The sequence below is a fragment of the Petromyzon marinus genome, chromosome 41 (genome assembly GCF_048934315.1).
Source record: "Petromyzon marinus isolate PM22_M1 ecotype Great Lakes invasive population chromosome 41, UKy_Petmar_22M1.pri1.0, whole genome shotgun sequence".
Classification (NCBI taxonomy): Eukaryota; Metazoa; Chordata; class Hyperoartia; order Petromyzontiformes; family Petromyzontidae; genus Petromyzon; species Petromyzon marinus.
Genome location: NC_133707.1, coordinates 1867938 through 1892522, shown reverse-complemented (window position 1 = coordinate 1892522; position 24585 = coordinate 1867938). Strand labels below are relative to the sequence as shown.

Below are 24585 nucleotides of genomic sequence, written 5' to 3'. Positions count from 1 at the left end.
CTTGACAAACTACAGAAACATCGCAAAGCAAGCAAATCACGCACCTGTTATAGCAACGCAACGGTACAGATGCCACAAAAGCAGCCCGAAATATTACATCTGTGAAAATGTCAACGTGGTTTAAAATCGAAGAGGAACCATCTAACTCAAGGAGGTGAATGACCAGACGACCTGTTGGTTCCACGCTGCGTTGCCCTTTGACAACAACAACAACAAAACAAACATCAAGACCGTCTTGGGGGGGGAGGGGGGCGGGGGGGCGGGGGGGCGGCCCTCACAACCAGGGCTGGCTCTGTGCAGAAAAAAACAAAAGATGAAGAAACGTGGGCCCAGCGGGCCGGCCTGTTTATGACGCTGCGGGTTCACGCAGGGCAAGGTTACGCTGACACACGCTGTCCTGCTAACGAGCTCCAAGCTTGCAGAGCTTGGGAAAAGGAAGTTTTTTGAACAAAAAAAGAAATGTTTTTACTAAGGCCCACCGAGCTGAGTAGCTCTCTTTCAGAAGCGACCTGCCTATCGCAAATGATAGCTCAACGAAGCGGCTTTTTATCACGTGGATATTTATAGCGGCCAAATACTCTAAACGCGTGATGTTGACTCTAAATGTGAAGGGAAAAACCGGAGGACCCAGAAAATAATCCACGTGACCACGGGGAGAGAGACAGACACGCAAACTCCAAATATACAGCAGGTGACAAGGTCGGGATCAAACCCACAACCTCCTGTATACCGGGCGAGGTAGTCAAAATCTGACTGCCACGGCGCCCCCAGGCAAATGAGCAGCCCTGCAATCCCTTGCTCACGCCAACCTGATGATCTACTTCACTGCGGTGTGCTTCCTGCTTGTAGAGATATCTCTGAGCTACTCTTAATCGTTTATTGAGAAGAAAATCACGCTAAGACTCTTAAGTTAACATCACGTTAATATTACTCTGGTGAGACAAGCAGACTTCATTCAGATGCTGCCCCGGATGCCGTGGAATGGCTCAGAACCTTAAACGTACAAATTTCAAACGGAATACGAATGAAGAAGGGGTAAAACAAAAAATCCAATAACAGTACTGGATTTCTACAGGAGCAGCCTGGACAGGTGCGTGACTATCAGCTGTATAGCAAAGAGGAAGCTCAATTTTTGACTAAATATATTCATAATGTAAACATAGCTGACACAGATGGAGAACGTCAGTGTGTATACATGGCTACATGCCATGTGCAAGCTTGGCCATCTGTGTGTACACATTGTGAATTGTGGATGTTGCAACTGTGCATGCGTTTATGTATTTCTATTTGGGTGTGTGTATGTGTGTATACACGCGTGTGCGTGTATACACGAGAACAGTAGTGTAGCAACTTGCGCGCTGCCTTACGATCCTGGCGACCCGAGTTCGATTCCCGCTCACGGCCAATACCGGTGATGATTATCTGAACCGGTCCTGGGCCTTCCCTGCGTCGACTCAGCCTCAAATGAGCACGTGGTCCGGTGTGTATAAACGTCGCCACTCGGAGAGATAAAGGTGGCCAGGCGTGGGGCTGTCACCCACCCTCCAATGTGCTGTGCAGCCTCCATAGGTGCTACTCGCTAACAGCCCTTTCCCCAACAAGGGATCTTCGTCCAATACACGTGTGCTTGCATGCAAAACGAATAAATGACGAATACCCGCATAGATGTTTTTGGCACGTGCATGTGCATGACAGCTGTGGTATAAATTCGGGGAGTGTCGCTGCTTGTAAATATTTTCTGAGTAAATATTTAGGTTTGTTTTTTTACGTTTCGCATATGGCCCCCTGCGCCTTGCGTGCTGTGCGAGCGAGGATGTGACCCCCGTCGCATCTCATCGCGCGCCACACAATCGCGACCGTTTCCAATGGATCATCGCAAATGACGAAGCCACGTGTCACGCATCGTGACAGCCACTCAAATGGCGCATAGCGTCATATTTAGCGATGTTATTGCTACTGCTGAGTTGGCAGTGGTGCACAACAACAACAACAAACTCAACACAATAAACAACAACACGAGAAGCCAGCCAGAGAGCTCATCTCTGGCCTCTCTCTGTGTGTTGTGAACAAGGCCACTGCCTGAAACGTCACCCGCTATGTACCTTTTTTTTTTAAGCCATTGACAAATGTGTTTTTGGTCACGAGAGGGAATTGGACTCGGGTCTACGGTTTCGTAGCACGGCGTCTAACCACAGTACGGCCGCTCCCCTAGTACAAAACATAGACAAAGATCCCCCGTATAGCCTCAACATACTGTTGGGGCAAGTGCTGTTAGCAAGCACCTATGAAGGCTGGAACGGTACATGAGGGGGTGGGTGGCCAGCACCACGCCCGACCGCCTTTGTCTCCCTAGTAGCAATGTTTACACACCGCACCAGGTACTCATTTGAGGCTGAGTCGACCTAGGGGAGGAGGCCCAGGACAGGTTCAGATAATCTTCACTGATGTTGGCCATGAGCGGGAATCGAACTTGGGTCGCCAGGTTCGTAACGCAACGCGCTAACCACTACACTACCACTCCCCTAATACAAAGACAAAGATCCCCCATATAGCCTTAACAGACTGTAGGGGCAAGTGCTGTTAGCGAGCACCTATGAAGGCTGGAATGGTACATGAGGGGGTGGGTGGCCAGCACCACGCCCGACCGCCTTTGTCTTCCTAGTGGCGATGTTTACACACCGCACCAGGTACTCATTTGAGGCTGAGTCGACCTAGGGGAGGAGGCCCAGGACAGGTTCAGATAATCTTCACTGGTGTTGGCCGTGAGCGGGAATCGAACTTGGGTCGCCAGGTTCGTAACGCAACGCGCTAACCGCTACACCACCGCTCCCCTAATACACATATACACACACACGCGTTTTAGAACCATGTGGAAATATAATAACTGTCAGATGATGAAATGCCAATGAAAACCATAACATTAATTTAGAGTTCTCTGTCAATCCACTGCCGTATGAAGGCCTCCCCACTTTATCAGAATGGCCGTGATTTAAGCTTTGCTTCACTTAGAACTCTGAAGTCATGCAAGCAAAATAATTGCTTCACGTAAAGCTACAGCGTGGCGTCCACTCAATAGGATTTGCGGAGGGTTGCGTGAGTTATAGATTTGCAAGCACACAAAAAGGAAGGGATCGGCATAGGCAGGCACTCGAGTTGCCAGATGTCCTGGTTTTTCCTAGGATCGTCCTCTTGTTGACGTAGCTGTCCTGGGAAAACCAAAGGTCTTCTCGGGACATACAAAAATATATATTCCCGTTTTTTGTCAAATGTCAGGTTCCTACTTTTTGTTATCCAATGCAATGTTTGCACCGAGATGTGCGGTAACAATAATAATAATAATCGTAACAATGAACACAATTTATAACGCTTGCGTATTTCACGGATCAGGTACAATGTTCGATCGAGAACTCGGAGGCTGCTGAATGAAAACTAATTTCTTTAAAACTCCTTTTTGTGTTTAGTTTGTTGTCCTCCTCCAGCACATCCGAGTAGCAGGGTTGGCTAAGTACGGTGCACAAGAAGTTCAACATACACACATACATATATATACATAAATCATAATAACAATACACCACTCAAGACAACACGCTCAGTTGTAGCTCTCTCCACTTGCCATGATCTGTTGTTGTTCTACGCTGTTAATGGTGACATCCCCGGCGAGGTAACCACGTGTGAGAACCCACTTCTAGGCTGGCTGCACTGGGACGATCCCTTTGCAATGGGGGGGGGGGGGGCGCGGCTTAAGGCACAGAAAACGCTCACTGCTCACATTGCTCTCTTTAAAAGGTGGCCCAGCATTGAGCAGGCGAGGAAGTTCAAGATGGAGAGATACGCTGCCCTCAATGAACCTGAGGGCCACGAGGGGTGGGAGGGGGGGTGGAGGAATTGAGAGAAAGAGTTCCTTTAAAACGCTTTCCACTCCTCCAAGTGTCGTCTGCGCGCTCTTAGCTATTGAGTTACCCAGAGTTCAAAAATTGCTTTAAAAAAATACTTCACACGAAGCACGACTTCCATTCGGTCCTCTAGAATTCTTACCGCCAAGTCTAAGCTAACTGATCCGGACTGGGTAGCCTTTAAATACACTAAAGATGTTATACTTAGTTCCATGATGTCAGGTCAAATGAAGCCAAACGCTCATGAAATATACAAAAATTACTCTAAATTACCTTCATAAACCCTCAACACAACTATTAAACAATGGAGAGAGAGAGAACACGGCATTAAATTGCACATTATTATTTTTTCCCCCCGAGTCTGACAGGGCAAAATATTGACAAAAATGACTGTTACCTTGCCCCAGGAATTTGGCACCATTACTTCCACGTGGTGTAAAGTCCGAACCTGTGTCGTTGAATTGTTTTGTTTGGCCAACGCCAATTTGACGTGAACCGTACTTAGAACTCTGCAAACAGGCGACGCTTTCAGTGCGAAAATCCAAAGAAAACACGAAATTCCCCCCACACAAAAAAAAAGGACACCTTTGTAAGTGCACGGGGTTTCAAAAGGTTACTTCGCTGGGTCTAAATGCTTCTTCCGAGGCATTTTGGTTTGAAGTCCGCCCAACAGAGGCTCTGTCACATACCTGAGTGCGTGATCATGTGCCGACGCAGCTGATTGGCCGAAATGAACTTTTTGTCGCAATCTTGGCAGTCGAAAATCTCATGGACCTAAAAAGTTAGCAACGGGTAGGCGGGGGGGTGGGGGAAGAACAAAATGCATCGGTGAATAAATACTCAAGAAGGAAGAAAAAACCAAACAGATGCAAGATCATTTTGTCGGTGACTTGTGTTTAGAATTCCAACGTGTCAAACCCAGAGAAGAGGCTCAACAGACGTGACCAGAGCAGATACTGTGACTTCTCGGGATGGAACCTGACAAGTGGAAAATGTTCCTGGAATTTCCACTCGTTTTCACGTCGGCAAAATTATCCCTGCATAAATACTGGGCTCACATAATTTAAACTATTAAACTATTTTGATTTAAAGCTTTTGTGACTGCAGGGATTCATATTATTGGTTCTTTTGGTAAAGTTACGTAGAAGGGAAACAATAAAATAATAAAAATATAAAACAATTAAATTCTCACGACGTTTCGACTGCAACACAAGCAATCATTATCAGGTGTGAAAACCACAGTAAAAAAATTTGAAAAAAGTGACGTTTTTTTAACGTTAGCACCATGGAGAGCGATTTGGCAGTTATTCAGATGGACAAGTCCATCTATGTTCGGAAAAGAGGAGGGGGGAGACGAAAATAATGGATGCGGTCTGAAAGCCACCATAAGCATGGACAATCAATTAAGACCCGAAATGGTTTATCAAATCCTTCTCTATGATTGCTAAGCCAGAATCCATCTTCTCGGTTGAAATTTGAAAGTCGAAAAACATGGCAAGCTACCTTTTTTGGATGTCCTAATTAAAAAGAGACCTGATAGTTCAATGAGCTACTCTGTCTTCAGGAAAGCTACCCATACGGATGCTTACCTGAAATCAGATTCCCACCACCATCCATCCCAGAAGAATTCCCTCATCAAGACTCTGCACCATAGAGCCCAATGCATATCCGACCAGGAACACATAGCCAGTGAACTCAAGCACGTACACCAAGCTCTTAAGGCTAATGGTTATTCCGACTACACAATCCGCAAAGCTATCACTCCAACCATGAAGAAGGACCCTCTTGAGGAGCCTTTCAAAACCATCACTTTACCCTACATTGCGGGGATCACAAAAAAGATCTCCAAAATCTTGAATAAACACAAGATCCAGGTCCGATTCAACACATTAAATAAAATCCGTGATCCGGACATACAGTACCCTGGCGTCTACAAACTAAGTTGCCTCTGTGGTAGTAGTTACATTGGAGAAACCAAACGACATGTCTCGGACCGCATTCGTGGACACAAAGCAGACCTAAAACACAGTAGGACCAACACCTCAGCTGTGGCAGATCACTGTTATAATTCAGTAGGTTCACATGACATTGACTTCTCCAAGACAGAGGTTCTTTGCAAGCCATCTGGCTACCATGAGAGATTCGTTCATGAGGCTATCCACATATACAAACACAGAGACAATTTCAACCGAGAAGATGGATTATGGTTTAGCAATCATTAGAAGGATTTGATAAACCATTTCGGGTCTTAATTGATTGTTCACGCTTACGGTGGCTTTCAGACCGCATCCATTATTTTTGTCTCCCTCCTCTTCTTTTCCGAACATAGATGGACTCGTCCATCTGAATAACTGCCAAATCGCTCTCCGTGATATAAACGTTAAAAAAACTCGCCACTTTTTTCAAATTTTCTTGCTGTGGTTTTCACACCTGATGATGATTGCTTGTGTTGCAGTCGAAACGTCGTGAGAATTGTATTGTTTTAGATTTTTATTATTTTATTGTTTCCCTTCTACGTGACTTTACCGAAAGAACCAAGAATATTAAACTATTTGTTATTTTACCAGGTACGGCCAACTGAGCTGTATAGCTCTTTGTTCTGGCCACAAATGATAAGCTCAACAAAGTGTATTATCGTCGAGTGGGCATTTATAGTAGCCAAATACCCTGAAGGCGTGTCGATTATAAATGTGGAGGGAAAAACCAGAGGACTCAGAGAAAAATCCACGTGACCACGGGAAGAGAGAGACATGCAAACTCCAAATATACAGCAGGCATCAGGGTCAGGATCGAATCCACAACCTCCTGTATACCATCCGAGGTAGTTAACATCTCACCGCCATGCCGCACTAAGAGGTTGAATCGAATCGACGACCTCTGAATTGCAAGTCCAGCATGCAAACCATTACACCACTGTGGCAGCATCCGCTTTATTGAGGTGCATTCCCATAAACCAGCACTGGGGCAACACACACGACGTATATATGTCAAATGAATCCATTACCTTCCTGTGCTCCATAAGAATATCTGAAGAGGAAAACTTCTTGTTGCAGATGTTGCAGGCCGGTCTCTTGCGAGAGCTCCCTGCGGAAACAACACATCGCGCAATCGGTCACCAGCATGTGCCCACCTCTCCCCAACCAGTATACATACGTGGGGCATGCATGCGTGTACATACATACATGCCCTACGCCTCCAATTCCCCGGATGATTCGTTCTTCACGAGATATCTCGGAAGGAGGGGCCGTCAGATATGCACCCATCCTACGAGCAGTTGTAAAGGCCGGCTCGGCCCACAAGAAACGGATTGATACGTTGTGCCGGGGGGCTCGCGCTCAGACGGGGCTCTCAGAAGTCGAAAATCCTTTCCGTGCCACATGACGGCCGCCGATGGCTCGGGAGAAAACTTCACAACAATTCCCAAGTGCGTCTGTTTTCAGTTTTTTGTTGCTGTTCCTTTTCCTCCTCCTTGTTTTTTCCCTTTATTATTTTATTGGCTGAAATGGTTCGGCAAGCAATTTGCGCGTCGAAAAGCGTTAACGGCCAGGCGCGGGCCCCGCTTCACCGGCGCGTTACAAACCCACATCCCACGTGCCCCCTCCCACCCCCCCCCGGTCCCCCCCCGTCCCTCCCAGTCCCCCCCCCCCCAAGTCTGCCAAGTACCACGCCCCCCCCCCCCCACTTCACTCTCGGAGGAAAATCAAAAACAGGTGGTGTCGGCATAAATAATTTGGCACGCATATAGAATAATTGGGCGGTTAATAAATGAGCGACATAAACATTTCTGAAGCACGCCCTTGTTCGTGAAATGAACCCGGACTTTAAAGTTTGTTAATAATGGGGTTTGATCGCGCGAGTTAGGCCCTTCTGCGATATGAAAGGAACAGAATGGTTACGTGCCGTGTAAGTGCCATCGCTGGTGCGCGCGCTGACCTGTGTAGAAGTCGCGCTTGTACCGGATGCAAGCGCCGCTATCACGCCATCGCGGCGTTGCGAACCAACGCGCAGGAAAGATGCACTGAGAGCGCAGCTCAGCGACTGGGCGAGCGGCTCGCAACCGGAGGATGATGAGTTCAAATACTGATTCGGGGGGGGTTGGCTGAGCCCATCATCATTATCATCATCGTCCCTCCGGGGTTGATAAAAGAAACGACCACTTTGTGGGGAAGTCAACAGTGGTTGCCCTATAGATCGACTCACCACCCCATCATAGGGATGCGGAATGTCCACCACTGGCTCAGGGCTATAACCGGGAGATGAGTACCGATGGCTCAATGCTGAATTGAATTCACTCTGACCTTTGACAATTCATGGCTGCCTCTTACATTTCCCTTCACCTGCTGATTCAGGAGCTTTCAAACTCATCCACCTTAATTTTCCCATATCAGCAGACCTCCCATGCTCTAATTATACCAATGGTCTAATGATCTTGGATGTTTAACAGTGATTTGGCATGACAGTCGTTGCTTATTGGCAGCTCTATTAAAACATTTTTTTATTTTTTTATTCAGCTGCGTTTGAACAGGAATAGCGGTCTGACAAAATCTAAAGGTACTTTTTCGTGTAAGTTCATCCTTAACTCCCCTTTTAAAACCCTTTACCACCGGCATCACTTAAATGAAACGAAACAAAAGCACATTCTTTGGTAAGCGGTGAGCAGTTTCCCCTGGAGGAGAGGTCCTCAACCCTTTGGCGAGGACACGGCTGGACGGATGTCTGTAACGATGGACCTCAAAAGGGAATGATCAAGCGCTTGCGTTTTCGCCAATGTTCTGAAAGTCAGGAGAGGCAGCAGATTGGAAAATAAAATTACGTCGCATTTGCGGTTGATGCGAGGCCCTGTACCCGCTCTGCTTCTCGTTAAGCCGCGTCACACTGATGTGTGGCGCCGTTGTATGTATGTACGCATGGGATAAGGATGTGTGTACGCATTTTGAACTTCTTTCGCAATGACTTCTCACGCCGCTGCTGGTAGAAAGGCCTCCACCACAGGGAGCTCCAACAGAGACCTTTTGGACATCTTCAACCTCTTCTTCCACGACAGCCGGACGTCTTGGAAGAGGTGTGGGAGTAGCCACAATTTACCCCACCGCACGCACGCACACAACTTGCCGATCAGCTAACTGTGGTGGAATCCGTTTACACTGCTGGATGGAAATGGGTGGTGGTGGTGGTGGTGATGGTGGTGGCGGGAAGTGGGGGGGGGGATTTTAGAAATTTGCCTCAATGTTTCAACGGCCGCGCAGGGATATGGAATTGAACCGGCTGGATAGCAAGTCCGGTGTGTTGACTTTTACACCACTGTGGCAGCGTGCGATGTTTGTATGTTGAACTTGTATATTGCGAGTTTGCATGTCTCTCTTCCCGTGGTCGTGTGGATTTTTCATCCGGGTCCTCTGGTTTTTCCCTCCACATTTGGAATGAACATGCATTAAGAGTATTTGGCTGCTATAAATTTCCACGCGATGAGCCACTTCGTTGGGTCATCATTTATGATAGCCAGGTCACTTTTGAAAAAGAGCTATATAGGTCAGTGGGCCCTACCAGGTAAAATAATAAACAGTTTAGTTTAGATTTGGCAAGCGGAGAGGAACGTACACGGCTGCGTAGGTTTTCGCGATCGTGGTATACAGCCCCCTGACACACTTTTCTGGAGATTCCGTTTGACGTTTTCGCTCCAAGTGCTGAGAAGATTCCGTCAGACGGAGCACACATACATATAATGACAATAACTCCAATACAAATGCTTTATGATTCTAAGAGCAAGATTTTTTTTTTCCGGCACATTAAGCGCAGAACCAAGATTAATGTGATCAGGGTTTTTTTGTTGTTTTGTAACCGGAGCTGACAACATCAACTCACTGCACCCGAGAAGCCGGTTTAATCACCAGCAGCTGCCTGGATCCGACCCGAGGACATCAGTGGTACATGCTCTGACCTCTGACCTTTGACCTCTGAGTCACCTAGCCACCTCTTGGCGATTTGTTTTCATATTTAATAAATATGGGTGAGTAAAGAAATGAAGTCTATTACTTTTCTAAACACCTTGAATGCACTGGAGAAAACACAAAAATATTCCAAATAGATGCCATCTGACTAAATCTCTGACTTATCCTCATCCTGTCATCCCTATATAAGGATTACCATGCCCTTTTAAAAACCTTTCCACGAACAATAAAATGTTGGCGACCCCCCAGATAAAATTCCTATTTAATCCCACTTATCTCGTGCTCCGCTTATCTCAACCTTTATCTGTCTGAAACCCGCTTAGCAAATATCACACTCGATCTGAATCACATTTGTATCACAATTATACGACTGCCTGACCAGATTCAGCGCTAATACTCTGTTACAAATGGGTTATTATGATTGAGCTTCAATTATATTTACTAAAACGGCCAGTAGCGCTGTACGTATGGAAACATTTTATTAATTTCACCATCTATTATTTTCCTTTCCGAACTAAAGAATGTGCATAGCAACATTCGCCCTTTGCAAAACCCCCCAAAACGCATTCTATACTAAACCAGGATGCTGCCACAGTGGTGTGTCTGTCGGCACACTGGACTTGCAATCCAGAAGTCGCCGGTTTGATTCAATTTGGGGCACCACTGCGGCGAGATGTTAGCTACCTCGCCTGGTATACAGGAGAGCATGGCTCGACCCTGACGCCCTCTGCTGCTGTATACTTGGAGTTTGGATGTCTCTCTCTCTCTCTCCCCGTGGTCGTGTGCATTTTTCTCCGGGTCCTCCCGTTTTTCCCTCCCCATTTAGAAAGGCGCGGTGCTGTGCGGTGCAGTGTAGTGCAGTGCGGTGAAGTGCAGTGCAGTGCGGTGAAGTGCAGTGCAGTGCGGTGAAGTGCAGTGCAGTGCGGTGAAGTGCAGTGCAGCACGGTGCGATGCAGTACAGTGCAGCGCGGTGCTGTGCGGTGCAGTGCAGTGCGGTGAAGTGCAGTGCAGCGCGGTGAAGTACAGTGCAGCACGGTGCTGTGCGGTGCAGTGCGGTGAAGTGCAGTGCAGCGCGGTGCTGTGCAGTGCTGTGCGGTGCAGTGCAGGGCTGTGCAGTGTGATGCAGTGCTGCACAGTGCAGTGCAGGGCGGTGCAGTGCAGTGCAGGGCGACGATGCGACCCCTCACCCAGGTGCACGTTCTGCTTGTGCTTCTTGAGCGTGTCCTTGCTTTTGAAGCGCTTCCCGCAGCGCTCGGCCTTACACACGAAGCGTGCATCCCTCCGGCACGCCTCCCTGTGCTGCTCCAAGCTGTGGGGGGTGGGGGGTGGGAGAGGGGGGGGGGAATAGAGGGCAGGCAGAGAAGATATTAAAATGTATTCATCTGGAGACTTAGCACAATGCTGCTAAAAGCTATGGGGAGTTGTTTGGAAATATAATTTCTTGTTGTCTTTAAGCAAACACATTTCAAGTTTCATACTACATGAAACAAAACAAAAAACGCTTTTTGGGCTGGACTTCTGCCTGGGTTCCTGCCTGAATTCCTGGCTGGCATGCGCCCAAGTGCCACTGCGCTGCGGTGACGTCGCCGCCACGTACAGCTGCGTGATGACACCACCCCGCATCCCACTGTCATGCATCCCCCCCCCCCACACGCAATTATAATGGAGGAAAGAGATAAGAGCAGGGAGGTGAGGGGAGGGAGATAGCGGAGGAAGATTGAGGAGGGAGGAAGAGATGGAGAGGAATGGAGAGGGTGGCGGGGAGAGAGTGAAAGGGAGTGAAATGGAGAGGAAAGGGAGAGGGAAAGTGACAGTGGGAGGGACGATAAGGGAGATGCAAGAGAGATTGAGACGAGCAATGGAGAGGTGTGAATAAGGAGAGCAAGCGTGAGAAGTGAGAGAGAAACAGGGAGAGAGATTGGAGAGAAGTGAGAGAGAAGCGGTGGAGGCAAGAGAGGAATATCGAGGGATGGAGAGGTCGCAGAGGCGACAGAGGAAGAGATAAACAGCTGGTAACAGAGACAACGTCAGAAATCGAGATAGATTGGTATCTACAGCGCAGAGAAGGCAAGAGAAAGGTGGAGAGAGAGCTCTAGATGAAATTTAAAGTTTTCTTGGCTGGTTGGCTGAGAGGGACGGACGGATGGTGACGTCCCAAGGACGTGCAGGTTGTTTGTCTGTCATTAAAATTGTTTTAAAGTTTGCGTAATTGTTGCATCTGTGTCATTGTTAGACCTCTGGATTAACACGGTTGGCTACGTATGGTGCAAAATAAGTTGAACATGCATACATATATACATAGGGTAATCTCCTGTATAATAAAGATAATACAGCAGCTAATTATTAGGCATAAATGTTTGTCCGGAGAACTTCTGCTCTACTACTCTGCCAATTTCAAAGAATGCAGGGACTTGCGAACTTGTCATGTATTTTGACCAGATCTTCTTATTTCGTATGGTATTTAAAAAAAAACACTCACAAGATACAACTGTCTTGTTCATGTTGTGAGCCATTCCACGGCATCCAGAGTAGCTGAGTGGAGTCTGCTCGTTCCACAAGAGTACGCACGTTGTATTGGGGAAGCTGAGTGGAGTCCGCTCATTCCACCAGAGCACGCGCGTTGTATTGGGGTAGCTGAGTGGAGTCTGCTCGTTCCACCAGAGTACACACGTTGTATTGGGGTAGCTGAGTGGAGTCCGCTCGTTCCACCAGAGCACGCGCGTTGTATTGGGGTAGCTGAGTGGAGTCTGCTCGTTCCACCAGAGTACACACGTTGTATTGGGGAGTCATCGGTGATAAACGCCTGATGGTTTGCGCCTCACCTCGTTCGCAGTTTGGCGAGTCCATGATCATTCCATTTATGAAGGAAATATCTCACACACTTCCTTCCTCCACGTGTTGTTGTTGTTGCGACGTGGCTGAGAGCGGTCCTCACTTTCGTCAGGGCTACAGAGAGAACCGAGGGTTGTTGTTTCACCGCCTCTTCAGCGCCGTTCTTGTTTGGGACAACATCTTGTGCCCACTGGGTGGCGAGGGCCCTTCTCAGAGGACCCAATAAATATATATAATTTGCCAATATCTGCCTAAATGCCGGTCATCCAGTCCACCATTTACAATAGCTCCGCGTGTGACGTGAGCTCTGTTTCAATTTCGCGTAGCGGATAGGTGAACAGGGACGCGTGTGGGCTGGTGGTGGGAGCAACTTGCCGCAGGTCAGTCGAGGTGAGTGGATTTTATATATCTGGGGGGGGGGGGGGGGCAGGTGTTCGCTTTGTCCTTCACATTATGAATAGCGCGTGCATATCTTAATTGTAAACTACTGAAAATACATTAATAAAGGTGTCCAGTTTGGGAGGGTAATTGCCCCCTCGACAACTCTGCCCATGCTGCCACTGCTCCAAGTTACTTATTGCTCATCATGAATCTCATCGGCCTTCTCACCAGCGTCAAGTAGTCAGCCTGATCCACCCTCATACACGCCATTTCATAACGGCATTGGTTGCAAATAATGGATCGCCCGTTAAAAAAATAACAATGATGCAACCCGTAACGTGCGCACATTTTCACAGACATCAATGACCGTGACTCAATAATCGCTCGATAGGCAGGCTGCTGTGAATGTGCAGCGGGGATGATGGCCACGTTCCAGACGATGGGGGCTGCCACGAAAAAAACTTGGCCCGGGCAGTGATGGTTGATGGCCCTTGGTGTAGGGGAGGATGAGGGAGGTTGTGAATTACGCTGCGGAGAGATCCAATTGATTGGAGGCAATGCAGTCGCGTGCTTAGCAGTGATCGGCACTGCTGTTGCCCAGACTGCACGTGAACAGAGACAGTTTTTGTTCTCAACTGAATCTCTCAACAAGTTGGGAAGAGCTCAGCGCGTTCGGAGTTGTTCCTTATCGTGCTTCATGACCGCTGACTCTGAACCAATATCTGCATCTACTCGTTCACCGGCGGTGGACATTGAAACGTTGGAAACTTTCGTTTCGTATTCATTCGCGCACGTTCTCTACCCGTCAGCGGCCAATTTGATAGCCGTGAATAAATAAATGAAACTCTTGTGCAGGCTGCAAACGTGCGATGATATTTCTGTAAATTGACTCACACGAGGGAGTGATGAGCGCCGTCACGGCGATGTCATCTCCACGTGCACAGCACGCTCCGCGGTGGCGAGATGTTAACTACCTCGCCTGGTATGCAGGAGGTCGTGGGTTAGATCCCGACTCTGACGCCTGCTGCTGTATATTTCGAGTTTGTGTGTTCTTCCCGTGGTTTGTGTGTTCTTCCCAGGTCCTCCGGTTTTTCCCTCCACATTTAGAAACGTGCGTATAAAGTGTTTTGCTGCTAGAAATGTCGACGTGATAATCCACTTCATTGGGCTATTATTTGTGATGGCCAGGTGACTTCTGAAAAAGAGCTCTATAGCTGGGTGGGCCTTGCCTTTCCAAAATTCGTTCGTGGCAAAAGGCGTGTGGGGCCAACCTATTCAGACGCACGTGGAACTACGTGCACAAGCACGCTATTGGTGATACAAAGGGGGGCCCCCCTCGCGGCTTCCAACGCATCCACAAATATGTGGGGTGGCCGTGTGGGTCAGGAGGCTAATGCTTGCGCCCTTACGCTGAGAGGTTCCGCCAAGTCCCAGGTGCTCGCCAGAAGTAAACAGCTCCTCAGACGGAACAAGTGAGATGAACTTTGCTCGTACAGCCCCTTTTGTCCATTTCACTGCGGGATGAGGGCATCTCTGCACGCCGTGCGGGTCATGGGAGGTTGCTTGGCCATACTTCACCACGTTGGGCAGCGTGGGTTCGTTCAGGCGTGGAAGCGTAGACGCAGAATCACAGGAGTGCAGTGCAATGGTGCTCTCTACTTCTGATTATTGCTTCTTTGAGAACTACTTGTTGTGTTTAGTTTGGTGCAAAACAAGTTCCACATAATGGGGAATTTCCACCATTGGCTCAGGGCTGCAAAGAGGAGATCAGCACTGCCTGAATGCTCAGGACGCCACGGCGGCGAGATGTTAACGACCTTACCTACTATACAGGAGGTCGTGGGTTGAATTCCTACCCTGACGCCTGTACATTTTGAGTTTGCATGTTCTCCCCGTGGTCATGTGGACTTTTCTCCGGGTCCTCCGGTTATTCCCTCCACATTTATAAACATGCGTTTGGATATTTGGATGTGATTAAATGTCCACGTGATAAGCCACTTCGTTCTGCTATCATTTGTGGCCAGGCCGTTTCTGGACAAAAGCCACATAGCTGAATGAGCCTTACCTGGTAAAAAAAAAATAGTTTCATAGTTCATTTGGACTATGGATCAGAGATTGAATCAAATAATGGACTATAGGATAAACAACCAAGCAATATCGTTTCACCCAATCCTAGCACTTAATCGCGCGACTCTGGCGACCCAGAACAGAGCCATGGGACATTGAGTTGTTCAATGCCCTCATTCACAAAGACGAAGGAGACAGCACAGGAGCGATGCACCACTCTGCTACTCTTGATCCAATTATCTGACTCAACCACCAGAATGTTAAACTACAGGCATAGGAAGACGAAGAAGAATGAGTCGAGATTCAGTGGCACGCGTTTGTTACTCTTTCAAAGCACGCGTGACGTTACAATTTGCGGGCCCGGGAGATTTTCTAAGTGAGCTGCTGAGGCCTTTGTGCGAAATGTCTCGGAGCGACATCTGAGATCACCTGCAGGCTGCAGAGGAGGCGTCTCCTCAACCTCAGCCATCCATCACCCCCAGTCAGGGCATAGAGAGACAGGGCCGTCCGTGGCTCAGCGCTACTCAGCTCGACCGTGTCGGGGCCCATTGTGCAGCATTCGCGCAGCGCAGCAGCAAGGTGGGCACACCGCTCCCCTCCCCCCAGCGCGGCCACTCGGCGTTCGCCAACGTCGACCAACGGCGTTCGCCAACGTCGACCAACCGCTCCTCACTCTGAAAACGCACCGGGGCCTCGGCTCGCGACGCTCGGTGAGGCGCCGTGACGTCGCTGCACGCGAAGGGGCGGCAGTCCCACCATTGACTTGGTCCAAGCCCCTGATGCCAGAAGGGCATCCTGGGAGAGGGGAGCTCTTGGGGAGGGACCTCTTATTGAGCGCCATTTATCCTCCTCTCGTCACGCTGGTCGGACGTCTTCGGCAGTGGTGCAGGATTTAGTGAACTTCAAACAACGTCGAGGAATATTCCCTGATATCACCATTGGAGGGATGCGCCTGAACATTTGCGTAGAAGGTGCAGGTGCTGTTTGGAAATTGCTCCATGCCGCTGGCGGAAGTGACTCTACTCGAAGGAGCGCAAGAGAGGAAATAACCCGACACTCTTCGAAGGTGGGCAGATGTCTTGGAACAGGTGGAAGTACCCACGCGCCCATTTACGCTGTCGATCGGACGGAGGTGGCGACGGGGGCATTTGAGAAACTTGCCGATCGTTTCAACTGCCGCGCCGGGAGATCGAACCGAAGCGGCGACCCCCCGGATTGCAAGTCCGGCGCACGGCCAACCATCGCACCGCGGTGACAGCGTCCCCCTCCACATCGATAGCCGTGACTCGGCACCCTCCGCTCTGAACCAAGCGTCCCAAGTGGAACGCTCGCGCGCTTGTGCCCGTCGGGCCGGAATGAGGCCGCATTTGGTGATTCCACACAAACACGCACGCCGAGAGGTGTTTTCCCCGAGTTTGTCATCTAAAGTCATAAAAGTAAATGGGGGAAATAAAAATCGCTTGACGTGTTTTGTGCCACCAGCCACACGGCCTTTCCTGTGTGCCCATACAAATGTAGAGGACACCGGTTGTCTGATGCTAACCTTACAGCTACCACAGCAGCATCCCAAACACATTCCCAAAGTTAAGTAATTATCTTAACGCGTAGGTCGCTGCAGCCAATGCTACGATTAATTATCGCTTTTTTTGGGCGAGGCCACGTAATGGTCTGGCCCAATTTGTGTCGATGAGAACCCTCCACCAGCCGACACAATCAAACGAATGACTTGGCCACGTGCACAAGCGTTCAACGACGCGTCAGTTATGATTGTTTCAGGCGAAGAAGGCGAAGAACGATTTTCGCAACCGAAGTTTGGCGATTGAGGTACGTTTGAACACAACACATTCTCCAGAAGTCAGGACAAGGTCCAGGAAATCGGAGGCTAGAAAGTGAATCTCATTGATCCAAATGAAGAAGCGGAAAATAAAGACTTTCTCCTGTAGGCCACTGTAAGCTGCGAACACCAAATAATGGACCGCATACATTTCCACTACCCCAAATGTACATTTGAAGATGGTGGGTTGGGTGGGTTGTGTTTTTAGATGGATGAGTGAGTGGGTGGGTAAGTGGATGAGTAGGTGGATAAGTGGGTGAGGAAGTGGGTGGGTAAGTGGGTGTGTGTAGTGAGTTGGCGGGTGAGTGGGTGACTGTGTGAGTGGGTGAGTGAATATCTGCACATTCACCCACACCCTCAGACAAAGCAACTGAATGACTCAATCACAACAGAACTGAATCTCCGACATCTCGCTCTTCATTGGCCATAAGAAATCATCATCGTTGGCCCAAATTGTGTGCAGCAGCTCAGGAGCACTCACCTGCACTCGGAGACAAATGAGGCACTGCACACTCCGCACTGGAAGCCTCCCGGCTGCTCCCCGGGCAGAACGGCTTTCTCCATGCACTGCAGCACACTGCCGCGACACACAGCAGCCATGCACTGTGTTAGTCATGCATCTGAAAACAAAAAAAATGTTGTTTCCTCCCACACAGCTGAAAGGACGCGACCTGGGCTTGCTGTCTTCACTCCAACGCTGTCCTCTGGACAGTCCGGTCCCTTCACCTGACGAAGGCCACTTGTGTTGTGGCCGAAACGTCGTGATTTTTTGTTATTTTATATTTACCTACGTGACTTTACCGAATAGAACCAAAGAGTATGGATCCTTGCAGTCACGAAAGCTTCAAATCTAGAATTAAACAAAATACAGGCCTGCGTATGAATATTGTCGGACGATCGCAAATAAATGTTTTGTTTTGGAGCGATCCGAAATCAAGTCAGAGGAAAGGTCACTTTTCACGACGTCACGCCCGTGTGTTCCCAGCAAAAGGTGACCGCCGTGTGACATCGGGCGGACGTCGCTTTGGTCATCACGAAGACATGCTAAATTTGTACATCGTCATTATGTAATGTAAATTATCTAAAAATCCTCAAACCAACCTGGCTGAATGTCACGGAAATATTGCATGCGTTCCATCATCACGTGCATGACGTCACATTTATTTCAGTGGTCTGGTGATGCTACGAAGCACAGGAGCTTCTAATACCAGAATCAAGCGCTCCGTCGTGTATACACGGGGCTTAATATCTCACTCGGTAGTTTCCGGAGATGCCGCTCGGCTGGCTTGGAGCAGGCACTATAGGCGTAAGGCACTCCCACTAGAGTACAAGGTCACTACTTTTCATAGTAATAATTTATTATTATTTAACTCTCAATCTTGATTTGAAGCTTTCATGACTGCAGGAATCCATACTCTTTGGTTCTTTCTGTAAAGTTGCGTAGGTAGAAAAAATAATAATAGATCATTTAACCCTATTTTCATTCCTATAATCCGAGGGCAAAACAAGGCAGGATGGAACGATGTCCCGGACCGCTGTGGCTGAAACCAAGCGGTGCGTCTACATGCGTGTGTGCACATAGGCAGCTCGTATGTGTGGTCGGTGGAGGGTGGTTAAGGAGGCAGGGGGAAAGAAAAGAGCCCAGGCCTGGTTCTGACATCGCTCGCCACTGATGTTCGGCGTGGCCGGGAATTTCACTCGGGTCCGCCGGGTTCACAACACACCGCGCTCACTGTAAGCCGCTCCACCCCAATGCGCACGTCTGTTCATTCGTTTGATTTATTTCACCAGGCGAGATCTCCGGAGACCAGGATCGTCTCATTGGCAAGAGAGACCTGGGTATCTGTTCTTTAATAATTTAATCACAACACAACACTTTACATGCGGTTTGCATTCTATTCATGCACCCTGCATTTTGCTTGCGGGCTTTATTTGAGCGTACTTTATGATTATAGGCAATTTCCCATTTTTCTAAATTAAGTTACGTTTTTTTTTAATTTGCTCTAAATGTTTTCCATTATTTACCGACAAAGGTTTGGAGGGGGTGAGGCTTTCCCCTCGTCCGTAATGTCGCCATTTCTCAAAAGGGAAACATGTCAGCCCTAATTTGCCGTTAAATTCTGAGAGCGCAGTTAGTACAATTTAGCAAAAAGCTGCGCGGCTGATTTGATTTTCTCTTCCTCCAGGCGGCATTAGTGATCCATCTTCCGAGAGTAACGGACGAAAAAAAGAGATGAATTCTTAAAACCAATTGTGCTGGCTTTTCCTGAAAAGTGGGGCCTGTTTGCCGTCACAATTAGATGGTCTTTTTATTCTCCCTCTTGCATGCTTTACCTTACTTAATAGCGCTGAGCCTTAGCCCTTGTAAAACGAGAGCACTTGTCTTTTCAAGCAAAACTCAAGTTTTGTTTTATGGAATGCAACCAATGATTCATCGCAGGATCGTGATACGTGGCGACGTCTTGGTAAGGCCTTCATCATAAGTGGATTCTATTCCATTCTTGCGAATGATGTCAATACGTTCAGGAGATAAATGCCGATGTCGAGGTCTGCTAGCCCCTGCGAGAGGGCTTCAGGAGCGAGTTTGTGTAGTTGTATTATTCCTCCGTTGAAGGAGCGCACACTCCAGTGGTTTACTATATGGTCCATAGGAGTGGATTGACCAAAGCTGATGATTATGCTAACAAATACAAAATAACTTCGTACTAAACATACATGCATACATGCCTTATGCATAATCACTCCATTAGCTCATAATGCAATGTTATTTAATTGCCCATTACAAATTATGTTGAGGTCAAACAATAATTAAAGGGTTTAACACGGAAAATGTTGAATCCATTATTCATGGGATTGTGTAGCTTTTTCGTGATTGTGTGATGCAGACCCTCCAATGTGTTTTCGGGTTGCACCGCTTATTTTCCGACACGAGGTCCGACGTTTCGCTCTACGTGCTGGGAGCTTTATCAGGAACTAAGGATTCAGCTCCTTGTAACAGCACCCAGCGTGTGGAGCAAAACAAATGGATATCATGCCAAACAACGCACAGCTGACTCCACAAATACATCGGAATATTGTATTCATGGGCGCAGCTATTCTTCACCGAGGTTCGATTTGTTGACAATATACCAGCGATGCACTTATCATCAAAACGAGATGATTAATCAGTTCGGAAACATTTTAAGATAATAATCAGCAATATGTGATAAGTATCAGAGATCACTTACAAGTCTCCTGTGAGCCAGACTCACCGAGAAAGAGAGGACTTCCCTCAGGGCAGTCCACCAACTTCCTAAAATACATTTCGGAAACTAAAAAAGATTGTGAGTAATCAGGAGTGTAACTCATTAAGTTGACTTTTTGCTTGAGCACAGTACATCAACCAATTAGGAGTTCTGTAATTCAAACAGAAATCATTAATCCACCTTTTAGCTTGGGCATAGCACATCAACCAATTAGGAGTTCTGTAATTCAAACAGAAATCATTAATCCCACCCTTCCTTCATGCGGTGAGGAATGCTGATAAAATGCCAGGAGTGGGGCCTATTAAGATAAACCTCTCTCTCATCCACACTGGGATGGCAATTGTGCATTCATTTTCATGTATGTGTCAGAAAGTTGACTTATTCCATAAATAAGGCATATTTTCCAAAATTACACTTAATTACCTTCTAAATTACACCCCACATGTATTATTAGGATCATTTAGAAAATGTCACTGTGAAATTACCTAATTTGTTCAACTACCCCAGAGTGCCCTTTTGCACATTCACACAAAGACAAAGACCCCCCGTGTAGCCTTCACAGACTTTTGGGGCAAGTGCAGTGAGCGACCACCTATGAAGCCCTGCACGGCACACCACGAGGTGGGTGGCCAGCACCACGCCCGACCGCCTTTGTCTTCCTAGTGATGATGTTTATACATCACACCAGGTACATATATGAGGAGGCTGAGTCGACCTAGGGGAGGCCCAGGAGCAGTTCAGATAATCGTCACCGGTGTTGGCCGTGAGCGGGAATCGAACTCGAGGAGCCGGGTTCGTAGCACAGCACGCTAACCGCTACACCACCGCTCCCCACGCACACTCACAATACAAGATCAAGATGCCATCGTAGGCCTAAGCCACCACCGCACCTCACCAACGTTGTCTACTGTCCACCAGATTCCGCAGCTGCTGCTGCACGGTAGACACGCAGCGACCTCCACACCCTGCCCCGACAGTCTCCCACCGTCCGCTCTGAGCTCTTTCCCTCGGTCGCCACACTCGTGGAAACAATAAGAACATGGCTTCACAATATCGCTGTGGGTGGCTGTCAAAGGTGGGGAGTAAAATGACGACGCAACGTACAATGACCGCGATAATCGTCACCGGCGTTGGGAGCGAGCGGGAATCGAACTCGGGTCGCTGGTGTTCACTGCGCAGCGCGCTGGCCGCGACACTGCCGCTCACACACGTGCACACAGGCGGATATCGCTGGTTGCAGAACCGCTCGGCATTGCGGATCACTCTGGTCACGCGAAGAAGCACCCCGAGATTCAGAGCCTTCTGCAGAAGTCTGCCAAAAGCCTTGATCGCGCGAGCATTTGTGTCGAGGCAAAGTCTTTCACCGATCTGAACGATGGCCTGCAGAATCTGACAATTACTAGTTTGACCTGGGAGTGCACGGCACTGATGGGATTTCATGCTGGCCGCGGTCCAAGGGGGGAGGGAGAGAGAAATGAGGTGGGGCAGGAGCACGGGGCAGGCGGAGGGGGCTTGGGAGCAGAGAAGGCGGCGCTCTCAACTGAGTGTGGCGAATGTTTGTGCAATGCAAGACTGGAAGAAAAGGGGCTTTTTGGAGGCTTGGGAATAGAGCTGAGCGGCGAGCCTTAGGCCAGCAGGGAAGGAGAGGCTCAGGCAATGGGGGGGGGGGGGGGTTGCGGGTGGATGAGGAGAATGAAATAAATAAAAGAACAAAAACAAAACTTGTCAGCTATAAAAAGCAGACGCTTTCCTGCAATAAATTTCCATTCTCCCGTTGCAACACTCCGACGGGAACCGTGGTATTTTGTGGGGGGTTGCTCCCCACCCCCCCCCCCCTCCGTTCTCCCACCAAATGTACTCACGGAACAAGATATCCCACGTGGACAGAGCCGCGCTATTGCCGGCTGCCTCAGCCACTCTTTGGATGGATATGAAATTATTTCCCGTGTTCATTTTTCATCTTCGCCCCTCTCGACTTCATTTCTCGCTCTAACCTTCTTTCCCTTATCCCCGTCCCTCTCTCTCTCTAAAAAACAACGGCCACACGCATACCCTGATACTAAGAGAATGGGGGACAATATAGAAGACTTCCACAGTTCCTATTTGACTACATTTGCCTTCGCGCCACGCTGGTGTGCCTCAGGCGCTGGGTGGGTTGTTGCCTTGAAGGATCGTAAGAGGCTACGGCCGGCGGTGGCTTGGGGAGACCTTTATCCAGCAGTGGATTGAGCATGGCTGATGAGGATAATGATATCCTGCCTTCGCTTATGATGATGAAATCAATGTGAAACAAAAGGGGGACTCTGTCTCCGTATTTACACAGCGCCTGCTCAGTTACTGGACATCTGTGGGGAAGTAACTTTATAGCTCATCGGATTCCTCCAGTATGAATAAAGAATCTGATTCTGATTACTCTCGGTCAGAACAGAAACAAGGTGTTGTGGGACAGTGCAATATTCCTGACACCAGTGGATTGACCACGCAATGGATCGTTTCATGAATATTGTTGTTGCTGCAGGCGAGATGCCAAGCGTACACGAGATTTTAAATCCTCTCCAGCCGTCTCCTGCCAGCTCGTGCCAGCTCCTGTCAGCCGGCGATGACCTGGCACCAACCCCGGCAGTTTCGTTAGCAATGTCGTCGACTTTTACCGTGAGGTGGAACAGCAGGGGTGGCCTGCGAAACGTGAGAGAGAGAGAGAGAGACCAGGGGCAATGATCGATGCCCTCATTGGCACAGGCTCCAGGTTCAAGGTTCAAGGTGGGGGGGGGGGAGGGAGGAATGGAAATAATCAGAAGCATTCGCACTTTTTGGCCGAGAAATGTGCTCACTTCTGGCCGCTCTTCCAATTGCTGTGAGTTTCTTTTCCGTGGAATTCTCAACCAAAAGCGGGTTGCACAGCCAGCACCTGAAGGATTGCTGGGCTTTCAAAGCAGCTATTACTGCATTACATTGCACCGTTTGTGCGAAATAAAGTACAAGCCGCCTCGCCAACACGTTTCCGCCTAATACTGTAGAGCCCCACAGTCAATCCACCATCGGATGTCGGGTCGGTCACGTCACTGGGGGTTGTTTGACCATTCTTCACCACGCCGGTCAATGCGTGTTGGTGAAGGGAGCAGGGAGGTGAGTGAGGGGAGAAGGTGGACAGGATGCGTTCAGATGTCACTCATCATCACCGGTGCTTGTCATGGCCGGGAATCGAACTCGCTGTCGCCGGAATTATAACACGGTCTGCTAACCACTGTGCCACCACTCCTTCCCTAATGCTCAACCCAAATTCCTTATAATGTAAAAAAAAATACTTCGTGGTAATGTAGCACATTTTCCAGAGTACGGTGCCTTATGGGTAAACGGTTAAATGCACGTAAAAACATTACCCGATTCATTAATCAAAGAGAACATTTTGTGACTTGAAAGCTGGTAAATGTCGGTATTGTAAAACAATTACTCCAGAACAAGCAAAAATCAATCACAATGATGTCAGTGCTGCTGCTGCTGCACGTAAATTGATCGTTAGCGATCAGTGTGCCTTTAAAAGGGGGGTGAGGTATTTAATTACCTGTGCGTGCTGTAACACCCTCCAAGAGAGTGATTTCGTTCGCAAGGGAGCACCGAGACATTGGAGATCATCTGCTGCAAACCCAGTGGTGGAAATTCCACATTCCTATGACTTCCCCACAAAGTGAGAATCACTTTATCGACCCCCAAAGGGATAATTGGCCGAGTCAACCCCCCAACAACCAGGACTTGAACCCGCGACCCTCCTCTGAGCGACCCGCTGCTCGCTCTCCCGACGAGACACCTGCGGCGTTAAATATAAATACAAATACATTAACCTTTCATCAGTTCAACACGTGGCAGGCTTTCGCGACCAATATCATCCACAACTGAGGTTTTTGGGTGAGAGATCGCGTAAACCCTTCATCGCCGGGTGATCTTGCCGCTCACGTGCGTCGCAGCTGAAGTTTACGTTTACAAACGCGGCGTGTCCGAGAAGGCAGCGGCGGCTTCGGTCAACGGCAAATGCCGAAGGTTTCTGGGTGCGGCGGGCGGCGGCGGCGGCGGCGGCGCCGAGTGGGTGGTCAGAAATGCTGAGGCCACGGGGCGAAACTTTTTGCGCGCGGAACGCAAAAAAAAAGCCGCACAACGCGCCGCCCTCGAGCGCCAGCCGCCGCCGCCTTTGCCGCTTCAGCCGCCGGCCTCCCATCAATCCACCCCCGACCGCCGCCTCGCCGCTCCCCCCCCCCCCGGGCCGCCGATGGAGGCCGACGGCGCTCACGCCGCTCTCGCCCGCGCGGAACGTTCGCTCCGGGCGTATGGAAGCTGAAGGAGATCGTCGCCCAAAAAACGCGGCGAGACCTGAGCGGAATCCCGACCCGCCC

General features: G+C 48.9%; 1 protein-coding gene across 1 annotated transcript in view; it reads right to left on the bottom strand.

The window, feature by feature from the left end:
• PRDM5 (PR/SET domain 5) overlaps positions 1–24585 on the bottom strand; it is a 135651-nt gene that overhangs the window by 66714 nt on the left and 44352 nt on the right. Inside the window, exons 6-9 of the mRNA XM_032969301.2 lie at positions 17437–17532; positions 11029–11150; positions 6898–6977; positions 4583–4667 (exon numbers count right to left, since the gene is read on the bottom strand). Of these exons, the coding sequence (XP_032825192.1) occupies positions 4583–4667; positions 6898–6977; positions 11029–11150; positions 17437–17532 (383 nt within the window). The remainder of the gene's footprint in view (positions 1–4582; positions 4668–6897; positions 6978–11028; positions 11151–17436; positions 17533–24585) is intronic.